This window comes from Gopherus evgoodei, chromosome 5 (genome assembly GCF_007399415.2).
Source record: "Gopherus evgoodei ecotype Sinaloan lineage chromosome 5, rGopEvg1_v1.p, whole genome shotgun sequence".
Lineage (NCBI taxonomy): Eukaryota > Metazoa > Chordata > Testudines > Testudinidae > Gopherus > Gopherus evgoodei.
The window spans coordinates 47,070,801-47,087,995 of record NC_044326.1 but is presented as its reverse complement, the minus strand read 5'-3'; the positions used below and the strand labels follow the sequence as shown (position 1 = coordinate 47,087,995).

At 40.6% G+C, this 17,195-nt stretch overlaps 2 protein-coding genes across 6 annotated transcripts in view; one reads left to right on the top strand and one right to left on the bottom strand.

Moving 5' to 3' along the window:
- The window catches only part of ATP8A1 (ATPase phospholipid transporting 8A1), a 254,637-nt gene extending 246,104 nt beyond the window's left edge, over positions 1 to 8,533 (top strand). For all 5 annotated transcript variants that reach the window (XM_030563157.1, XM_030563155.1, XM_030563159.1 and 2 more), the window contains one exon: positions 3,858 to 8,533. In XM_030563157.1, coding sequence (XP_030419017.1) covers positions 3,858 to 3,955 — 98 coding nt within the window. In that variant the 3' untranslated portion in view covers positions 3,956 to 8,533. The remainder of the gene's footprint in view (positions 1 to 3,857) is intronic.
- Positions 8,534 to 10,490: 1,957 nt separating this feature from the next.
- SHISA3 (shisa family member 3) lies at positions 10,491 to 15,612 on the bottom strand. The gene is given in 3 exon segments (XM_030563161.1): positions 10,491 to 13,623; positions 15,245 to 15,576; positions 15,578 to 15,612. Coding segments are annotated over 3 exon segments (816 nt in total). The 3' UTR covers positions 10,491 to 13,174.
- Between the last annotated feature and the right edge of the window lie 1,583 nt (positions 15,613 to 17,195).

Sequence of the window (17,195 nt, the reverse complement as noted above, 5' to 3'; positions counted from 1 at the left end):
AATAACTGATGACCTCAAGAACGCTGAGGTGTTTGAAGCAAAGTCTTCACTAAAAAGGTTAATGGGCCAGATACTCAACATAATTTATATTAACAACAAGGGGTAAGGAATGGAAGCCAAAATAGGGAAAGAACAGGTTACAGAATATTTAAATATGTTAGACGCATCCAAGTCATCAGGGCCTGATGAAATTCATCCTAGAGTACTACATGAAGTAGTGGAAACAATCTCAGAACCATTAGCAATTATCTTTGAGAACTCCTGGAGGACAGGTGAGGTCCCAAAGGACTAGAGAAGGGCAAATATAGAACAAAGACAACCTGGGGGATTATAGACCAGTCTATACCTACATTTGATACCTGGAAAGATACTGGACAAATTATTAAACAGTTTATAAGCTGTTCTCAAGAACCAGATCATGCCAGACCAACCTAATTTCCTTCTTTGAAAGGTTTACTGGCCTAGTGGGTGGGGAAAAACAGTAGATGTGATTATATCTTGATTTTAGTAAGGCTTTTTTCACTGTCCCAAATGACATTCTCCTAAGCAAGCTGGGGAAATGTGGCCTAGATTAAATTACTATAAGATGGGTGTACAACTGGTTAAAAGACCATACTCAAAGAATAGTTATCAATGGTTTGCTATCAAACTGGGAGAGTGTGTCTAGTGGAGTCCTGCAGGGGTCAGTTCTGGGTCTGGAACTATTCAGTATTTTCGTTAATTACTTGAATAATGGAGTGGAGAGTATGCTTTTAAAATTTGCAGAAGACACCAAACTGGGAGGGGTTACAAGCACTCTGGAAAATAGAATTAGAATTCAAACTGACCTTGACAAATTGTCAAATTGGTCTAAATTTCAGCAAGATGAAATTCAATAAAGACAAGTGCAATATATTACAGTTAGGAAGGACGAATCAAGTGCACAGCTACAAAATGGGGAATAACTGGCTAGGTGGTAGTACTGCTGAAAAGGATCTGAAAAGTACAGTGGATCACAAATTGAATATGGTGCAAAAATGTGATGCAGCTGTGAAAAAGGGTAATATCATTCTGGAGTGTATTAACGGGAGTGTTGTGTGTAAGACTCGGGAGATAATTGTCCCACTCTACTCAGCACTGGAGAGGCCTCAGCTGGAGTACTGTTTCCAATTCTGTGTGCCACGTTTTAGGAAAGATGTGAACAAATTGGAGAGTCTAAAGGAGAGCAACAAAAATGATAAATGGTTTAGAAAACCAGGCCTATGAGGAGAGGTTAAAAAAAACTGAGTACGTTCAGTCTTGAGAAAAGAAAACTGGGTGAACCTGACAATAGCATTCAAATATGTTCAGGACTGTTATAAAGAGGAGAGTGATCAATTCTTTTCCATCTCCACTGAAGGCAGGACAAGAAGTAATGGGCTTAATCTGCAGCAAGGGAGATTAGGTTAGATGATAGGAAACTTTCTAACTGTAAGTGTGGTTAAGATCTGGAATAGGCTTTGAAGTAAGGTTGTGCAATCCCCATCATTGAAGGTTTTAAAAAACAGGTTGGACAAACATCTTTCAGACATAGATTCATAGATTCATAGATTCCAGGGTCAGAAGGGACCAATGTGATCATCTAGTCCGACCCCCTGCACAAAGCAGGCCACAGAACCCTACCCATCCACTTCTATAACAAACCCCTAACCTATGCCTGAGTTACTGAAGTCTTCAAATTGTGGTTTGAAGACCTCAAGCTGCAGAGAATCCATCAGCAAGTGACCCATGCCCCACGCTGCAGGGGAAGGCGAAAAACCTCAGGGCCTCTGCCAAACTGCCCTGGAGGAAAATTCCCTCCTGACCCCAAATATGGCGATCAGCTAAACCCTGAGCATGTGGGCAAGACTCACCAGCCCGCACTCAGAAAAGAATTCTCTGCAGTAACTCAGATCCCATCCCATCCAACATCCCATCACCAACCACTGGGCATACTTATCTGGCGATAATCAAAGATCAATTGCCAAAATTAGGCTCTCCCATCATACCATTCCTTCCATAAACTTATCAAGCTTAATCTTAAAGCCAGATATGTCTTTTGCCCCGACTACTCCCCTTGGAAGGCTGTTCCAGAACTTCACTCCTCTAATGGTTAGAAACCTTCGTCTAATTTCAAGTCTAAACTTCCTAGTGTCCAGTTTATACCCGTTCGTTCTTGTATCTACATTGGTAATAAGCTTAAATAATTCCTCTCTCTCCCTAATATTAATCCCTCTGATATATTTATAAAGAGCAAGCATATCCCCCCTCAGCCTTCTTTTGGCTAGACTAAACAAGCCAAGCTCTTTGAGTCTCCTTTCATATGACAGGTTTTCCATTCCTCGGATCATCCTAGTAGCCCGTCTCTGAACCTGTTCCAGTCAGACATGGTCTAGGCTTACTTGGTCCTGCCACAACGCAGAGGGCTAGACTTGATGACTTCTCAAGATCCATTCCAGCCCTACATTTCTATGATTCTGTGATATATAATCACCGTTTATTGAATCTATTGCCTTTTGATGAGATCATATTCATTCCTTGGATACTGTACAGAATTATTTCTGTTGTGCTTTCTGTCTCCCAGTATTATGAAAGGATTTGAGTTCTTCTCTCTCCCGGCCCTCTCTGAAGATGGGTTTATTGGTATTTGACTAGTTTATACCTAACTTTGATACCTGGATAGATATACTGAAACAAATTATTAAACTTTTTTGTAAGCTGTTGTCAAGAACCAGATCATACCAAACCAACCTAATTTCCTTCTTTGACAGGGTTACTGTCCTAGTGGATGTGGGGGAGAAACAATAGATGTGATATATCTTGATTTGGTTTCACTGAAGTTTGAAGTCTTCCAATTCTATAGAATATCTGAAACAGTAATGAGGGTGTCATAACATTTCTTCCCAGATCTGGACCTTAGCATCCAAAATGTGGGTGTTAGCATGAAAACCTCCAAGCTTAGTTACCAGCTTGGACCTGGTATCGCTGCCACCAGCCAGGAATTATACAGTGCCTAGCTCACTGTGGTCTCCCCAAAACCTTCCCAGGGGACCCCAAGACCAGATTCCTTGAGTCTCACCACAAAGGGAAATAACCCACTTCCCTTCTCCCTCTTCCCCTCCAGGTGTTCCCTCCCTGGGTGCCTGGAGAGATATACAGATTCAAGCTCCGTGAATCTAAACAAAGGGATTCCACCCTCCCTGTTTCAAGTCCTTGAAACACAAGTACTGAGAGATGTAACCTCTCTCCCCCCTCACCCAGAGGGTATGCAAAGTCAGGCTTAGTAAATCTAACACAAAGAGACTTTCCCCCTGACTTCTTCCTCCCACCAATCCCCTGGTGAGCTGCAGACTCAATTCCCTGGAATCCCCACTAAAGAAAAACTCCAACAGGTCTTAAAAAGAAAGCTTTATATAAAAAAAAAGAAAAAGGACATAAAATGGTCTCTGTACTAAGGTGACAATATACAGGGTCAATTGCTTAAAGGAAAAAAATGAATAAACAGCCTTATCCAAAAAGAATACACTCCAGCAACTACACACATGTAAATACAAAAAAAAAACAATATAAACCTATTGTCTTACTATCCTTGTACTCACAACTTGGAAACAGAAGATTAGAAAGCCTGGGGATTCCTGTGGTCACTCTCAGAGCCGAGAAAGAGAACAGACCACAAACAAAGGACTCACACCCAAAACTTCCCTCCACCCAGATTTGAAAAAGTCTTGTTTCCTGATTGGTCCTCTGGTCAGGTGGTTCAGGTTACTGTTTGTTAACCCTTTTATAGGTGAAAGAGACATTAACCCTTAGCTATCGGTTTATGATAGAGGGTTTAACTATTTTCTGTTTTGTATCTGCAGATGGCTATGCGTTTTCTCAAGATGAAAATGGAATAGTTTCCCAATCTGAAGTAATACGAGCTTATGATACCACAAAACAAAGACCTGATGAATGGTGAAGGAATACAGCTTGCAACAGAGAGCCCTTAGAATTACTTAAGTAAGACAAACTACTAGAGCTTTGCTAGGGTCTGCTAGCAGGATCCAGTCACAAAGATTACAGGAAGATCCATGATGATCTTGTTTCATAAAGTTTGGATTAGTGTATTCAATAGACATAAGCACTGTGCAACTCTACTGTAACACGCCATCTCTTTACATTTTTCACAAGTATTTGCTTTGTCTTTGTAAACAGGGATGGAAAATTACCTTGTGTTTTGCCAGATCACTTATTTACGAGGCTGAATCAGTATTGTTCGTATATCATATTACTTGGGGCGTCATTAATGGTCAGATTACCACTATACATAAATTATTAACATTTGTGCAGGTTCATAAGTGGCTATACATTTAAAGTACAGTTGATAACAAGCCTTTGATTTCAACAAGTGCTGACTAACCAACATTTTAATAGTGTTAATTCATCTTATTAAGCAAGATTTCAAACCAAGTTGTTTGTGTCAAACTAGCCTAAAAATATGTTTGCCAAAGAAGTTCCATAATTGCAGTTCTCAAGAATCTCCAGTAGTCATTTGCAGAGAAATTTAAAAGGAAATTAAAGTCCTGATGTCAGAAATGCATGCTTGATTCTCCATACTTGATAAAAATACAGCATAATAAGCCTAATTGGAGTTGCCTTTATGACACGTGCTTTCAGATCTGTGAAACTTTGCATCTTTGGTCTGATACAAGCTTTTTATTTTTTATTGTTTAATATGGCTGCCACTTTTTAGTATGGTGCTCATATTTCCAGGTTTTGTTCAATTACAAACAAAATGAAAATGCTGTCTTACCTTTCTTCATCATAATTTTAGCCATTTTTGCAATGCTTGTGCTTTATATGCGCATCTGGTCACAATTTGATCAGAAAAGTTTGTCCTAATTCATAAAGACAGATTAGCTATTTATGGGCTTTTATTCTAAAGTTATCTAGAACATGACTTGTTAAAGCAATGTATGCCTTTTAGCTCTGTGTGCTGTGGACTCTTCCATTTGCACCAGAGTCACCTCCTACTATGCACTCAAATATACTGAAATAGTTCTTTACAGTTTATTTGTCACTAGCAAACCTCCATACTTTCAGCTTTTAACAAAAATGGAGGGAAAATGCACAAAAGGAAACAAAATTTTCCACAATTTTCTCAACTCAGCAGTGTAAAAGTTACACTTCTCACCAAGAGTACACTGTAAAAAGAAATTTTAAAAAATTAATTACATTTGGTATGTCTCCGCCCAATATTAAATGATGGCCTAACTTCAGGTGTTACGTTTATTTGTGACAATGGCACAGAGTCCAATTTAACTTTTTGTTAACGTTTGTCTGTTTTAATACTGACCTAAAGTCCACTATAATAATTTAATTTTAATTTTATTTTATATGGAGGAAATGCTTCTTAATTTTTAAATTTTTCAGACTGCTAGGCTAAGTAAAATAGATACAGTTTTTCTTTGAACGTCAATTGTCTGTGAATGGAACAGAAATTTTCCATTCTCCTTTCAGGTTATTAAGAACTTCATTCTTATCACTTTTTATCCTCAAAATCATCCAATCTAGATTGTAAATAACAAGCAGTATATCTCTTCAGCTATTCCATATCCTACCAATAATTTCTTGACTATTCGTATACTTATTAAGATTAAAACTTTGTCCCCTGGCCTTTCAGCACTATGCAGGCTCCACATCTCACTTCACTACACTACGCAACTTCCTTACCTCTCATTTTGAGAAAATATACAAATCCCATCAGATATCAAAAGTCCCAGCAAGGAAGACACAATATGAAAGTACATACTTAGGAGGACAAATTGATGGAACGGCCCTCCACATTTCATATGTCTGTTATGCATTCTCTTCCTCTCCCTTTCCTTGAGTGATCTTTAAACACAAGAGTACACAGAAGAAACGGGGACAAAGAAAACGTATTCCACTAGAAACAGCACTGTTAGTCAGTCATGCAGAGAAGAGCTGCCTTCAGAAAAGCCATTTCAGGCATAGATAAATAGATGGATCAATATGGGAGGGCCATATCACTTGACCTAAAGCAAGAAAAAAAATTGGGAGCATGCTGCTTTCTTAAAATATGGATCCCTATTTTTGACATCCATTAGAGAATGACCGATTTCAACAAATTTCTTAAATGACATTCCTCAGTGACTTAACTAATATAAAACAATTCAGTCCCTGCCTCTTTTTAAAAGTAAATGCATTTTTAAAAATCCTTTTCAGTTGTAAAAGGCATAAATATTGATTTGGCAGAAATTATGCAAAGCAAAGAAATGTAGTGTAAACCATTGTATTGTGATGAAATTTACAAGCAGCTTCACTTATCCTGGGTTTACCCTATAAAATAAACATGCTATATTTACAAGAATTCAGACAATTAAGATTTCCAGCTACTTACAGCTGATGACACAAATGACACACAGTTTAGTCCCATTCCACTTTTCTTTATTGCTAAGAAGGTAGAGGGCTGTTAGCACATCTTGTTGAGACCCTGGACTCATATTGGAATTCTAGCTGGTGATGTTGCATTATGTTATATGTTGCTCTATTCCCAAAGCAGGTGTAAGTTCATCACCATGTGTGTCATCCTTGTGTGATTTTACACATTTTAATTTTAAGTAGTGCCCTACAAAATGTATTTTGAGTTTGTGAATGTACTTTTATTCCCCAATTGTAAGTCTGTTTTGGATATATTTTTACACATACTAGATGTTGCTTATTGTCATATGGTAATCAATTGTGAGATAATAGTCCTGCTTAGCAAGTTAGTAAAAAAATGTTTTTTACTGCTTATACACTTCCACTTCAAAATATAAGATCACCTCAGCAAAACATGCCCGTGTAAAAGATTTTTTTTTAAAAAAAAATCAGTTCATGTATACAATACACAGTTTATTTGCACATTGTTAAAGTGCACAGAAAGATAGTATATTATTTATTTAATATACCATGTGTTTGTTTATTTGAGCCATTGGTTATGCAAGTATTTATTTTAATGAAAAAAATAATTTAGTCAAATTACAGTAGCTAATAATAATGCATTTATTCTGATCACTTAAACTTTTAGTTTTGTGTGAATAAAGTCCAATATGGAATTCACATGGTAATTTGCAGTCTGCCTTATGTGCACTGCATGACAATTACAAACTATTATTAAAAAATGTTTCTTCAATTAAGCCAAAACAGTGCCAGTCAGAAATCAATTGATCTTGTGTGCATATTGTTATTTTAATTACTTATAAGAATGCAACAGTTATTCAAAAGGTTAATTAATTGTTAAGAAATTTTATTAAGCTTAATCATCATTTGTATTTGGACTTTCTTTTGCCATTTCCTGATTTTAGGCTTATATGTGGAAAGCAGCCTCAATAGATTTATAATAAATTATCTTTCTATTTGTGTAAAAATGACAGAGAAGATATTTTGAGACAGTAACAGATAGCTAAAGATTCCTATAAACACCATAAAAATCCACAATATCACAAAAAAATTTTTACAAATGTCACAAGGATCTCTCTTCGTTGCCTTAACCTTGAATTAGAATGTACATTAAATTGAAGGAAGGGAAAATAGTGTTTTCCTATTTTTTTATCTTGATTTATACTGTATAAAAGCAGCTGTAATTTTGATGAGTTAATCATCCTGTTTGCATGAATTAATATTTTAAAGATTTCTGAGCTAACATAGTTGTTGCAGTTGTCATTTTTCTGCCTTCATTTATAGAGTCACAACATAATGTATCCAGAAGTTAATGATCTGGATGTTAATTAAGTGGTCAGTTCAATTTTATTAGTACTGGGTATATTCTTTCCTAGCAAAACTCAACAAATGTTGTTCGATACATCTTCATTAAACAAGGACTATTTTAGCATTCCAAAAACTTGTGCCTGATGCTGCAAACCCTTTCTCCCATTGGCTTCAGTAGTTATATGAATAAAGACTACTTGTGTGAGTAAGAATTTGCAAGATTGGGCCCTTTGTTTTTTATGTATTTTGAATTAAACGTAAGCGTTTTTTCATACATACAACAATTAGTAATTGCAAAGCTGTGATCAGAACATGTAAAGCTAAAATCATGTTTTAGTGTTTCTTTATTCTAGACTAGAAGCCATAAATGCATTAATACTGTTTTTCTCGTTTGACTTGATTTTTCGTTAAGTATTTCAGTGTTTCAAAAGTATAAACTGCTGTGAAAGGCAGCTACTATGTCAAAGCAAAGTTTGTGTTCAAGGTAAGGTAGGATTTTCCAGCTCCACTGAACCATTACTGCTGAAACTGTTGTGGAAATTGTGAAGCTGCATGAATGGAGAGTTTTTGACTCAGTGTTTATGGTAGTTTTTCTCAGGTTTAGTTTTAACTGGACATTAAATGCCCTGTATGTTTTATTAAATTTTAGTAACGCTTTCAGTTCTATGCAGTGTTACATGTCATTGGCATTTTGTGAATGTGCATGTTTTGAACTGCAATTTTTTAATGTTTTGTCTTTTAATTGTTATTAAAAAATTGAATAAACTTTGCCATTAAATAAAAATAACCTTGAAAGTTTTGGTTGCAAGTGCTACAAGTTAAGTTCAAAGCAAAACTTTTTCACATTTCTTTATTTCTATTTTAATCAGTTGAAATGAGGCATACTGGAAATAAAATAGCTTTCAGACTAGTACCCAAATACTTTTGTATTACTCTAGCAAATGGAGAAAATACTGCAGTATTTTACAACTTTTAATAAATATGATTGTTTGCAGAGGCCCACTCATGGTCCCACTGATGTCAATGAGGAGTTTGCTTTAAACATTGAAAAGGGACCATGGAGGATTGCAACTAACCCAGTGAGGCAGGGTCTGAGGATACTCATGGTAAAGAACAGGAAGAGCATACTTTCAAACAGGAAAGCTTTTCAGTGGAAGAGCCAAGGAAGAGACTGATTAAAAGGGAGTCTTGTTTGATTTTTATGAGGGTTTGGTGTTAAAGGTCAATCATCCACTGTCACTGCCAAAAGATGTTTCTCCCTTAATGGTGTGTATCACCTGAATAAGAGTGGAAGTATCCAGGCCAGAATTGAAATGTGGTTGTAGACAGGTATTAATCCCTTATGTATATGGAGTTAATTTCAAAAGTGACAGGGGATGTAAGTTGATCAGAAAAGAGTATTAAAGTGACAAATTATTTAAAAATGCACATATTTTGCAGTTAGTGTGCAAAATAAGTTTAACACAGACTGATTTGATATTCTTTCAGGGGCATATTTAGTGAGCAGATGAAACTTTCACTGAAGTCAGTGAATCCAAATCTGCGCCCTTACTACACTGTAAATACAGAATATTCCTGTTCCAGTCAACTGAGTGGCTCCAGATTTCCACAAGAGAAATTGGAAGCAGAATTTGGCCCAATATCCTTAATATTGCTGTCAAGTTATAGATACTAGCAAGAAGTATATCAGGAACTTTGCATTGTCAGTTTTATCAGTCCAATTTTGTTTTTTAGAAGTAGTGAACAACCACAACTCCAGTAGAAGTCAATTGGAGCTGCAGATGCACAGCACCTCTGAAAATTAAATCCATAATGTGCATGAATCTGACAGTATTCAGTTACTAGGCTTGATTATCCTGTCACTTTTACTTATTTTAGACTGATGTCACTCCACTGAAGTTAGTGGAGTTAATTTACACTAGTAAAAGTTGAAGAAGACTCAAGCCCACTGTGCTCACAGTGCTGATTAATCTAAATTGCAGCATTGCATTCCATAAACATGTATTAACCTAATTCATTTCACGCAATTTGTTTAACATACACCACCTAACCCCTTCAAAACAAACATTGTAACTGGTCATTAAAACTACATCACAGACCTGAATGTAATTTACTTTTTATCTCTAATAAATGTGCCTGACAAAGTGGGTATTCACCTATGAAAGCTTATGCTCCAATATGTCTGTTAGTCTATAAGGTGCCACAGGACTCTTTGTCACTTTTTACAAACCCAGACTAACATGGCTACCCCTCTGATACTATAATAGTTTAGGAGATTATTACAGTTTATGGATTTTTTTAGCATCCATATTGCCATAGCTATAGTTCTTCCTCTTCATTGGGGATGAAATTCACCATTCCTACACCTAGCCCAAATAAATCAGACTTCGTGCTGGAGAGTCTACAGGGATAGGGAAAATTCAACCTTTAAACCATAAGCAGGCTGTGATCATTATTTCAGTCCATGGACTTGAATAGTGTCTCATTGCCCACACTAGGGTTTTGTCACAAGCTCCACATAAATATGGATACAGTAATCCAAGGACCTCTTTCCAGGCTTCCCACCTCATGTGGCACACAGGTTATTCAAAGGCCCATCTGCACAGCTGCTTCATCCACACCCCTTTTTTGTCAAGGTCTAAAGGCCCCATCAAGATTCTAAGAACCTGATCCCAATCCTATATTAAAATACTCACGTGCATGAAGCTGAGCAAGTGCTTTACAGAATTAGGGCCAGAGTGTTTGACATCTTGCCTTCACTGTTTTACCCTTTTTCCGAGTCTGAATTCATCCAATTCTCAGCTTCCACTCACTGGATCGTGTTATGCTTTGTCTGCTAAATCCTCTCCTCATGGATGTACTTGTAGACCCCTATCACGTCTCCTCTGATCCATCTCGCTCTCTGACATGGTAGTGCCACTCTTAATAGTTGTGTGAACAGATCTTACAAGGCTGCTCCCAAACAATGACAGAGTTCATTTACTGTATAAACTCTTGGGTAATTTTTTCCAGAAAATATTTAATACGTTCTTTAAGGACCTAGTCCTGTATGCCTTATTCAAACAAAACTCCTGTTGAAGTCAGAATCAGGCCTTACAGGGCATTAACAGAGATGTGCAAAATTCTACCTGCCCCTTCCTGGAGAGAAGTATTTTTTTTTTCTTTGATAAGCGAATACAATGTGTTAATTTCTTCATAATCATCATGCTAAGGGTTGGGCAAATAGACTTTTTTAACTAGACTGGTAAATTTCATAGCAATTTTACAAGGATGTGAAATAAAGTTTTAAATTATTTTTAAATGTATCCATTATTGTATTATGATTTTAGGTGTGAATGAAAGTCAAAGTCCATACATTTTCAATATTAGCTGCATATTAGATTTAAAATGTCAAATGTATAGAATCAAGAGAATCTTCTTCCTCTTGCTTATACAGTTCTACTACTATTACATTTCTAGTAGAAATGGCTATTGACACTTCATGTCGACAATGCAATGAAAAAAATATGAAAAGATTATGAAAAAATACAATTGGAAAACTAGAATATAAAGTAAAAAATGAAATACCTGACCATTTATTTTTAAAGAACAAAATTCTACTTAAATCTTGAGGAAAAATTAATGAAATTCAGAAAGATCCCTAGTCTGCTCCCATTGGCTTGAATGAGAGCAGAATCTGACTGAAGTGTATGGTAAGCAGCGACAGAAGGCAAACTTTTCTGGAGAAATGGCCCACATTTTTAATGTAAAAAAGATGGACATTTTAACTAAATTCCTTAATTTTATACTAATTTAAATATGCTTTTGATAATTAAACTTGCCGTAATGCTTGTGTAACGGAACCATCTATTATAATAAAATATTTCAAGAATACCTAGCACATCAGCAGATCTGGTTTGGCAAGATAAGCAAGTTCAGTGTAGAGATACAGGAAACCCAAACAGACAGAATGGCTTTATCTGTGTATAGAAGTACATGAAAGGTAGAGGCCCTGACTGGACTCATTTTTCCTTTCCCTTGATTTGTTATTGTGTTAGCGTTTGGGGTTGGGTTGGTTTGTTTTGGTTTATATTGGTTGGTTGGTTATTTTTGCAAGGGAACAGAGGAAGAATCCTAGTTCTATAATGGGATATTGTAAATTCAAGCAGTGTAGTAAACAATTTAATATAATGATCTTTATTTTTATATACACTTTAAATTCATCAGTTGTTAATCTGACTAGTTAACTGCATATTCAACACTGTTATAAACTATATTAAATCTGCAGCATCACAGATGTATGGATGTAAAATAGTTTGCAAAAGAACAAAATTTACTACTACTTTTAATGTATAGAAAACAAAATACAAATGTATTGACACTGTAACCAAATGAACATTGCTTAATAGGCTCACGGTTTGTGAGTGGCATTCTGTAGAGAATTACAACCAAAAATTAAAATTTCAACCAGTTTGACATAAAACAATTCAATATGACTACTAAATAATTAATGTTGTCAATGCTGTACATACATTTTAAATTACAAATTTGTCTTTACATTTTATACATTACTAATTTTACAAATAGAACTTGGAGACCACTTTGTCCAATTTGTATTTATATACATGTTGCTGAACAAAATGCTTACAGCAAATTCTCCTTTAATAAAAATGTTTTGAAGTAATCATGTTTTTAGGATTTTACATAAATGATCTCTGTTGTGCACGTTGTACTTTTTTTCCATATAAAATAATCTGACTACTGGGAGACTGGGCATGTTTTAAACTAAACTTAAACAGTATTAAAATATTTGGCCCTATCTTTCTAATACTTTACTTTCAAAAGTAAATTTTATGCTCCCTAATCTCAGTTATATTATGTGCACTTTAAAAAAAATCTGATTCTGGTATCTATAATCATGGACAATTCCCCACACTCCCCATTTTTATACCTTTCTTCCCTCAACCCCAGGTCAGGATCCTGCGACCCTTACTCACCTCGGCAGTATCATTGCAGTAAGTGGGACTATTCTGGTGAGTAAACGATTGTTCAAGAGTTGCAGAATCAGGTCCCTGGTTTGTTATAACAGAGTTAATATCATTTGGACTTCAAAAGTAATTTATAACTCTTCTAGCTATGTTATTAATAATTTTATCCCAAATTGGTCTTCTACATCTCTCTGCAGAAATTCTGCACAAATTAGAATAATTATCAAAAGGTCACTTTTTGAGAGGAATAAATGTTTAAAATGTTTCATGATCTATATGCAGTTGTGACCCAAGTACAAGGAAACTGTAAGTATTTGTACCAGTTTCTACACAATCTTGCACTTTTAAATGGGCAACTCCCCCAATAACATGGTTTTGAGTTCCATAACTACAGAACATATTAACGTGAAATGTACCCTGCAGCAGTATACCGCCTATAGCTATATTACTTTTGAAAACTCCTAGCTAAAATCTGGGCAGCTCCTCTCAGCTAGGGAAGGTTCTGGTTGGAGAGGATAGCCAAAATAGGGTGATGACACCAAAAATCCAGCTGGTTGACTTAGGTGGATAGAATGGCCTGTTTGTAAGCAGCCCGGTGTGTAAGGTGAAGGTGGAGATGCCACTAAACACCCAGATTCTGCTCTGGCGAAAGAGAACCTGCGAATGGAGCCTCCAGTAGAACTCGAACTGGTTGCAGTACTGGACTGTCTGGACGGTGTCCGGAGGCTAGTGGAGGTCAGGATCATTGGAAGAGTCTCGATCTGATAGCTTCGAAGAGAGAATCGTATTGGCTGCTGCGATGTTTGCTTAGGTCTTAAACACGTGCAACAGTAAACAGCTACCAACGAACCCACAATAATGAAGGCGATGAATATGGATCCAACAATAAGGAAAGGAACGTAGATGGGCTCTGAATTAAAAAAAAAAAGTACATTTTAACACTCCAAAATAGCTCATCTATTTAACTCTGCAGTTTTCAAATTCCCACATTATTCTCAAACTCTCATCAACTACCGCGCTTGTTAAAAGGTGCTCCTTTCACCTATTACAAATAAACTGTGAACTGCCTGCCAGCACTAAGTGTGATCTGATACTAAGTAACAACTTCACTGATCCTGCATTTGATTTTTAATTAGCCTTTAGTTCCTACATGCAGAAATTAAAAGTCTTTGCTGCTGACCATTTTAATAGACTAATTCCTAGTGTTACTGTTTAGATCAGGGCTGGACTCCTCAGTGGTTAGTCCGCATGGTCCTGTTTACTGCACGACTATAGTTTGCAGTGGTTGGTTTGGTTTTCCCTTTGTTCAGGAATCATGCTCCACTTTTCCAACAAGTTTTTTCGAAAATTTACTCAGTGCTGCAAATTATAACTGCCTGAAACTATGGCCTAACTCTTCAAAAGCGCCAGTCCCTTTTTAGGGGGCAAGTAACTTCAGAGTGAACGATTTTCAGCCAAATATCTGTCAACGCTGTTGCTGGATTACTTGTTTGCTTTTATATATATTCCTGGAACCCCAGTCTGAATCTTTTTACAGTTAAAGTTAGTCACGTCTGGAAAGGAAAAAATAAAACGGCCACGGATAGGGCTTTCCAGCTGCTCCTTCACTGCAAGGTAACTAGCTCTTTAATATAAACTCGCCTTTAAGTAAGTTTGATGGGATTTAAATGGTTGGGCCACTCCTAAGCTGTGGGGGTGATTAAACCAGACCCGTAGTGCCAGCACGTGGGGGGCTAGTTCGCCACCGACCTGAGCGGTTCTGAGGCGCTCTTCGGCCGACGCTGGCCCGGGAGCCGGTTTCAGTCGGCTGAAGGCCGCGGGTTTTATTCTCGCTCAGGATGCCCCAGCCGCACCGTTGACCAGTTACGAGGTATAAAACTACCCCGCCTTTGCGCGTCCTCCGCGCGGCCAAGGACCCGGTAACGCGGCTTCCCGTTTGGCTGCTCAAGAGCCCCAGTAGCGCCGCTGGCTTAGCCCCGAGCGCGCTTCCCGGCCCTGGCTCTGGGGACGTGCGCGGCCGGGGCTGCGCCAGACGGCGGCCCCATGGCGCTACCGCAAGAGCCCACCCAGCGGCGGGGAGCGGGCGGCGGTCTGCCCCTGCCTGGCACCAGCGCCGCGGGGAGCCCCAGACCCCGCCGCGCCGCCAGGGGAAGCCGGACTCAGCCCCGTGCCAGGCTCGCCCTTCACCTGCCGCCGCCGCCGCCGCATCCCCGGCCGCCCGGTGCCTCGCTCGCTTCCCAGGGAAGCTGGCGGAAACTTTCCGGGTCCGCCCGGCCGCGGGTAGCGCGGGGGCGCGTCCGGAGCAGGCCGCCCACAGCAGCGGGGGGCTGGGGCGGGAGGGGACCGGGACCGCACTCCGCAGCGACCGGCCGCGCCTCACCGCCCGCGAGCCGCCTCGGGCTCTAGCGCCCTGCCCGCGGCTGGTCCCAGCGCCGGCTCCAAGCTCGGGCCCCGCGCCCGCCCGGCGCAGCAGCTGGAGCGTCAGGCCCCGGGCAGGAGGAACCGGCGGGCGGAGCGGGCCGGACACTCACGGGCTGTCACCCCCGGGGGCTGCGGCTCGCGGTCGTTGGTGCAGCCGCCTTGCTCCAGCCGGGCCTCGGCGGCGGCGCAGCAGTAGCGCAGGGCGCAGGAGCCGCAGCAGATGGTGGCGTCCGGCGTGTCGAAGTCCTCCGGGCACGGGAAGCCCTCGTGGTAGCGGCCGTGCCCGTCCACCCAGCCGTGGCAATACTCGCCCCCCGCCGGCTGGGCGGACGCGCCCCAGCCCAGGAAGCCCAGCAGCAGGTAGCGCAGCAGCAGCCCCCGATCCCCCATGGCGGCGGCAGCGGGACCCGCTCCCGGCTCAGCCCAGGCTCGGCGCCCGGCTCACGGCCGCGGCAGCGACTTCTGCTCGCGGCCACATCCCAGGCGGCGCCCGGCGGGCGAGGCTAGCGGGGCTGCCCCCGCCGGCAGCGCTGGACGCGCACACGGGCTGCTGCCGCGCCGCTCCCGCCCGGCTCATAGCGGCCCCCGGCGCACCGCGCCCATGGGGGCCGGGGGAGGCGGCTCTCCTGAGCGCAGCCCCCCTCTTGTTGGGGGAGGGCGCTGAGCTCCCGGTCCCTGCTCTCCCCTCACCCTTGACTGTCCGGGGGAGCAGCTGGAGCCGCGCGCAGAGCCCCACCCGCCTGCGATTTCTCTAGGCCCCCCCTTCCCAATTTCCCCAGCTCCCCAGTTACATGCAGTGTTGGCAATTTAGTCATTGGTTGGAAATTTGAATTGAAATTGAAACATTAATACACATTTTAAAGGCATATAGGGTATATGAGGAAATACTTGTGCCTGAGAAAGCAAAATGGGTTAGAAAAGTCTGCACAAAGACTAGCAGGGCCGTCCAGGGGAAGTGCAAGTTTGGCAATTTGCCCTGGTCCCCACAGGGGACCCTACTAGAATATAGCGGTCTATAGGATTGCAAATTTTTTTTATGGAAGGAGCCCCCGAAATTGCTTTGCCCCAGGCCCCCTCACTCTTCTGGGCAGGCCTGAGATTAGCTTCCTCATATAGCTGTTATTTATGACAAGGTCAGCACTCTTGTTTCTGCTATATTAACCTACCTAATAATTTCAAATTATTATTAATAAGCAAGGTCTGAATGAGTTCTCCCCTGACAGCTAGTGATGAGCCAGCTGTGGGTGGAAAGGCTTCAGGACCAGACTGAATTTACATGACCACACCTATTCTGCTCAAATATCCAGCACACAGGGAACTGAACAATTTTGGCTGGTGTTGGGTTACAAATCACTTAAGTATTAAATGTGGGGATCATTAAATGTTGTATTCCCTCAGTGCTTAATTTGTGAGGGTTTTCCAGGGCTCAGTCCCAGCACCTCTGGGCTTGGCACTGCATAGCCCTGGAACCTCTGGGCTTGTCACGTCAGTTACAAAAGTAACAAACTTGCTTGAGCCCCAGCACCTCTTTCATTACAAATTAAGCACTGGTCATCCTCAACTGAACTGCCCTTGCTAAGCAGGAGGTTTGGATGCCATATCCTAATGCAGAGAGAGAGAGAGGGTGGGGTACAGGTGTTCTGCTTGGTGGTGTGGGATCTGCCTAAGAGTCACAGGCACTATTTGACTTGCCCCTCTCTCCTGTTTAGAGAAGAGCTGATTAGGCTTCATAAAGAGTCTTTTGGGTTTGTTAAATGGTCACTAGAGCTGAAATCACTGATAATCAGGTCTAAGTGCTTAGACCTGCTGTGGGACAGTGATTCTGTGGAAGAGACAGCCTAGCCTGCACTAGCAGCAAGGTTCCCTCACTGAGAGCTGGGTGGAACCTCACGAGACTGACTCGCGGTTGTCACAGTGGCAGGTGGCAGCAGAAGGTGAAGGTGCAGGGACATTGGGGATGAAGGGATAGAGTGAATGGTAGCACAACAGTGGCCAGAGCATTGGACTATGTTTTAGTGACTCTGCTCCAGAATGCAAGATTTGTGACTGGGAAACATATAA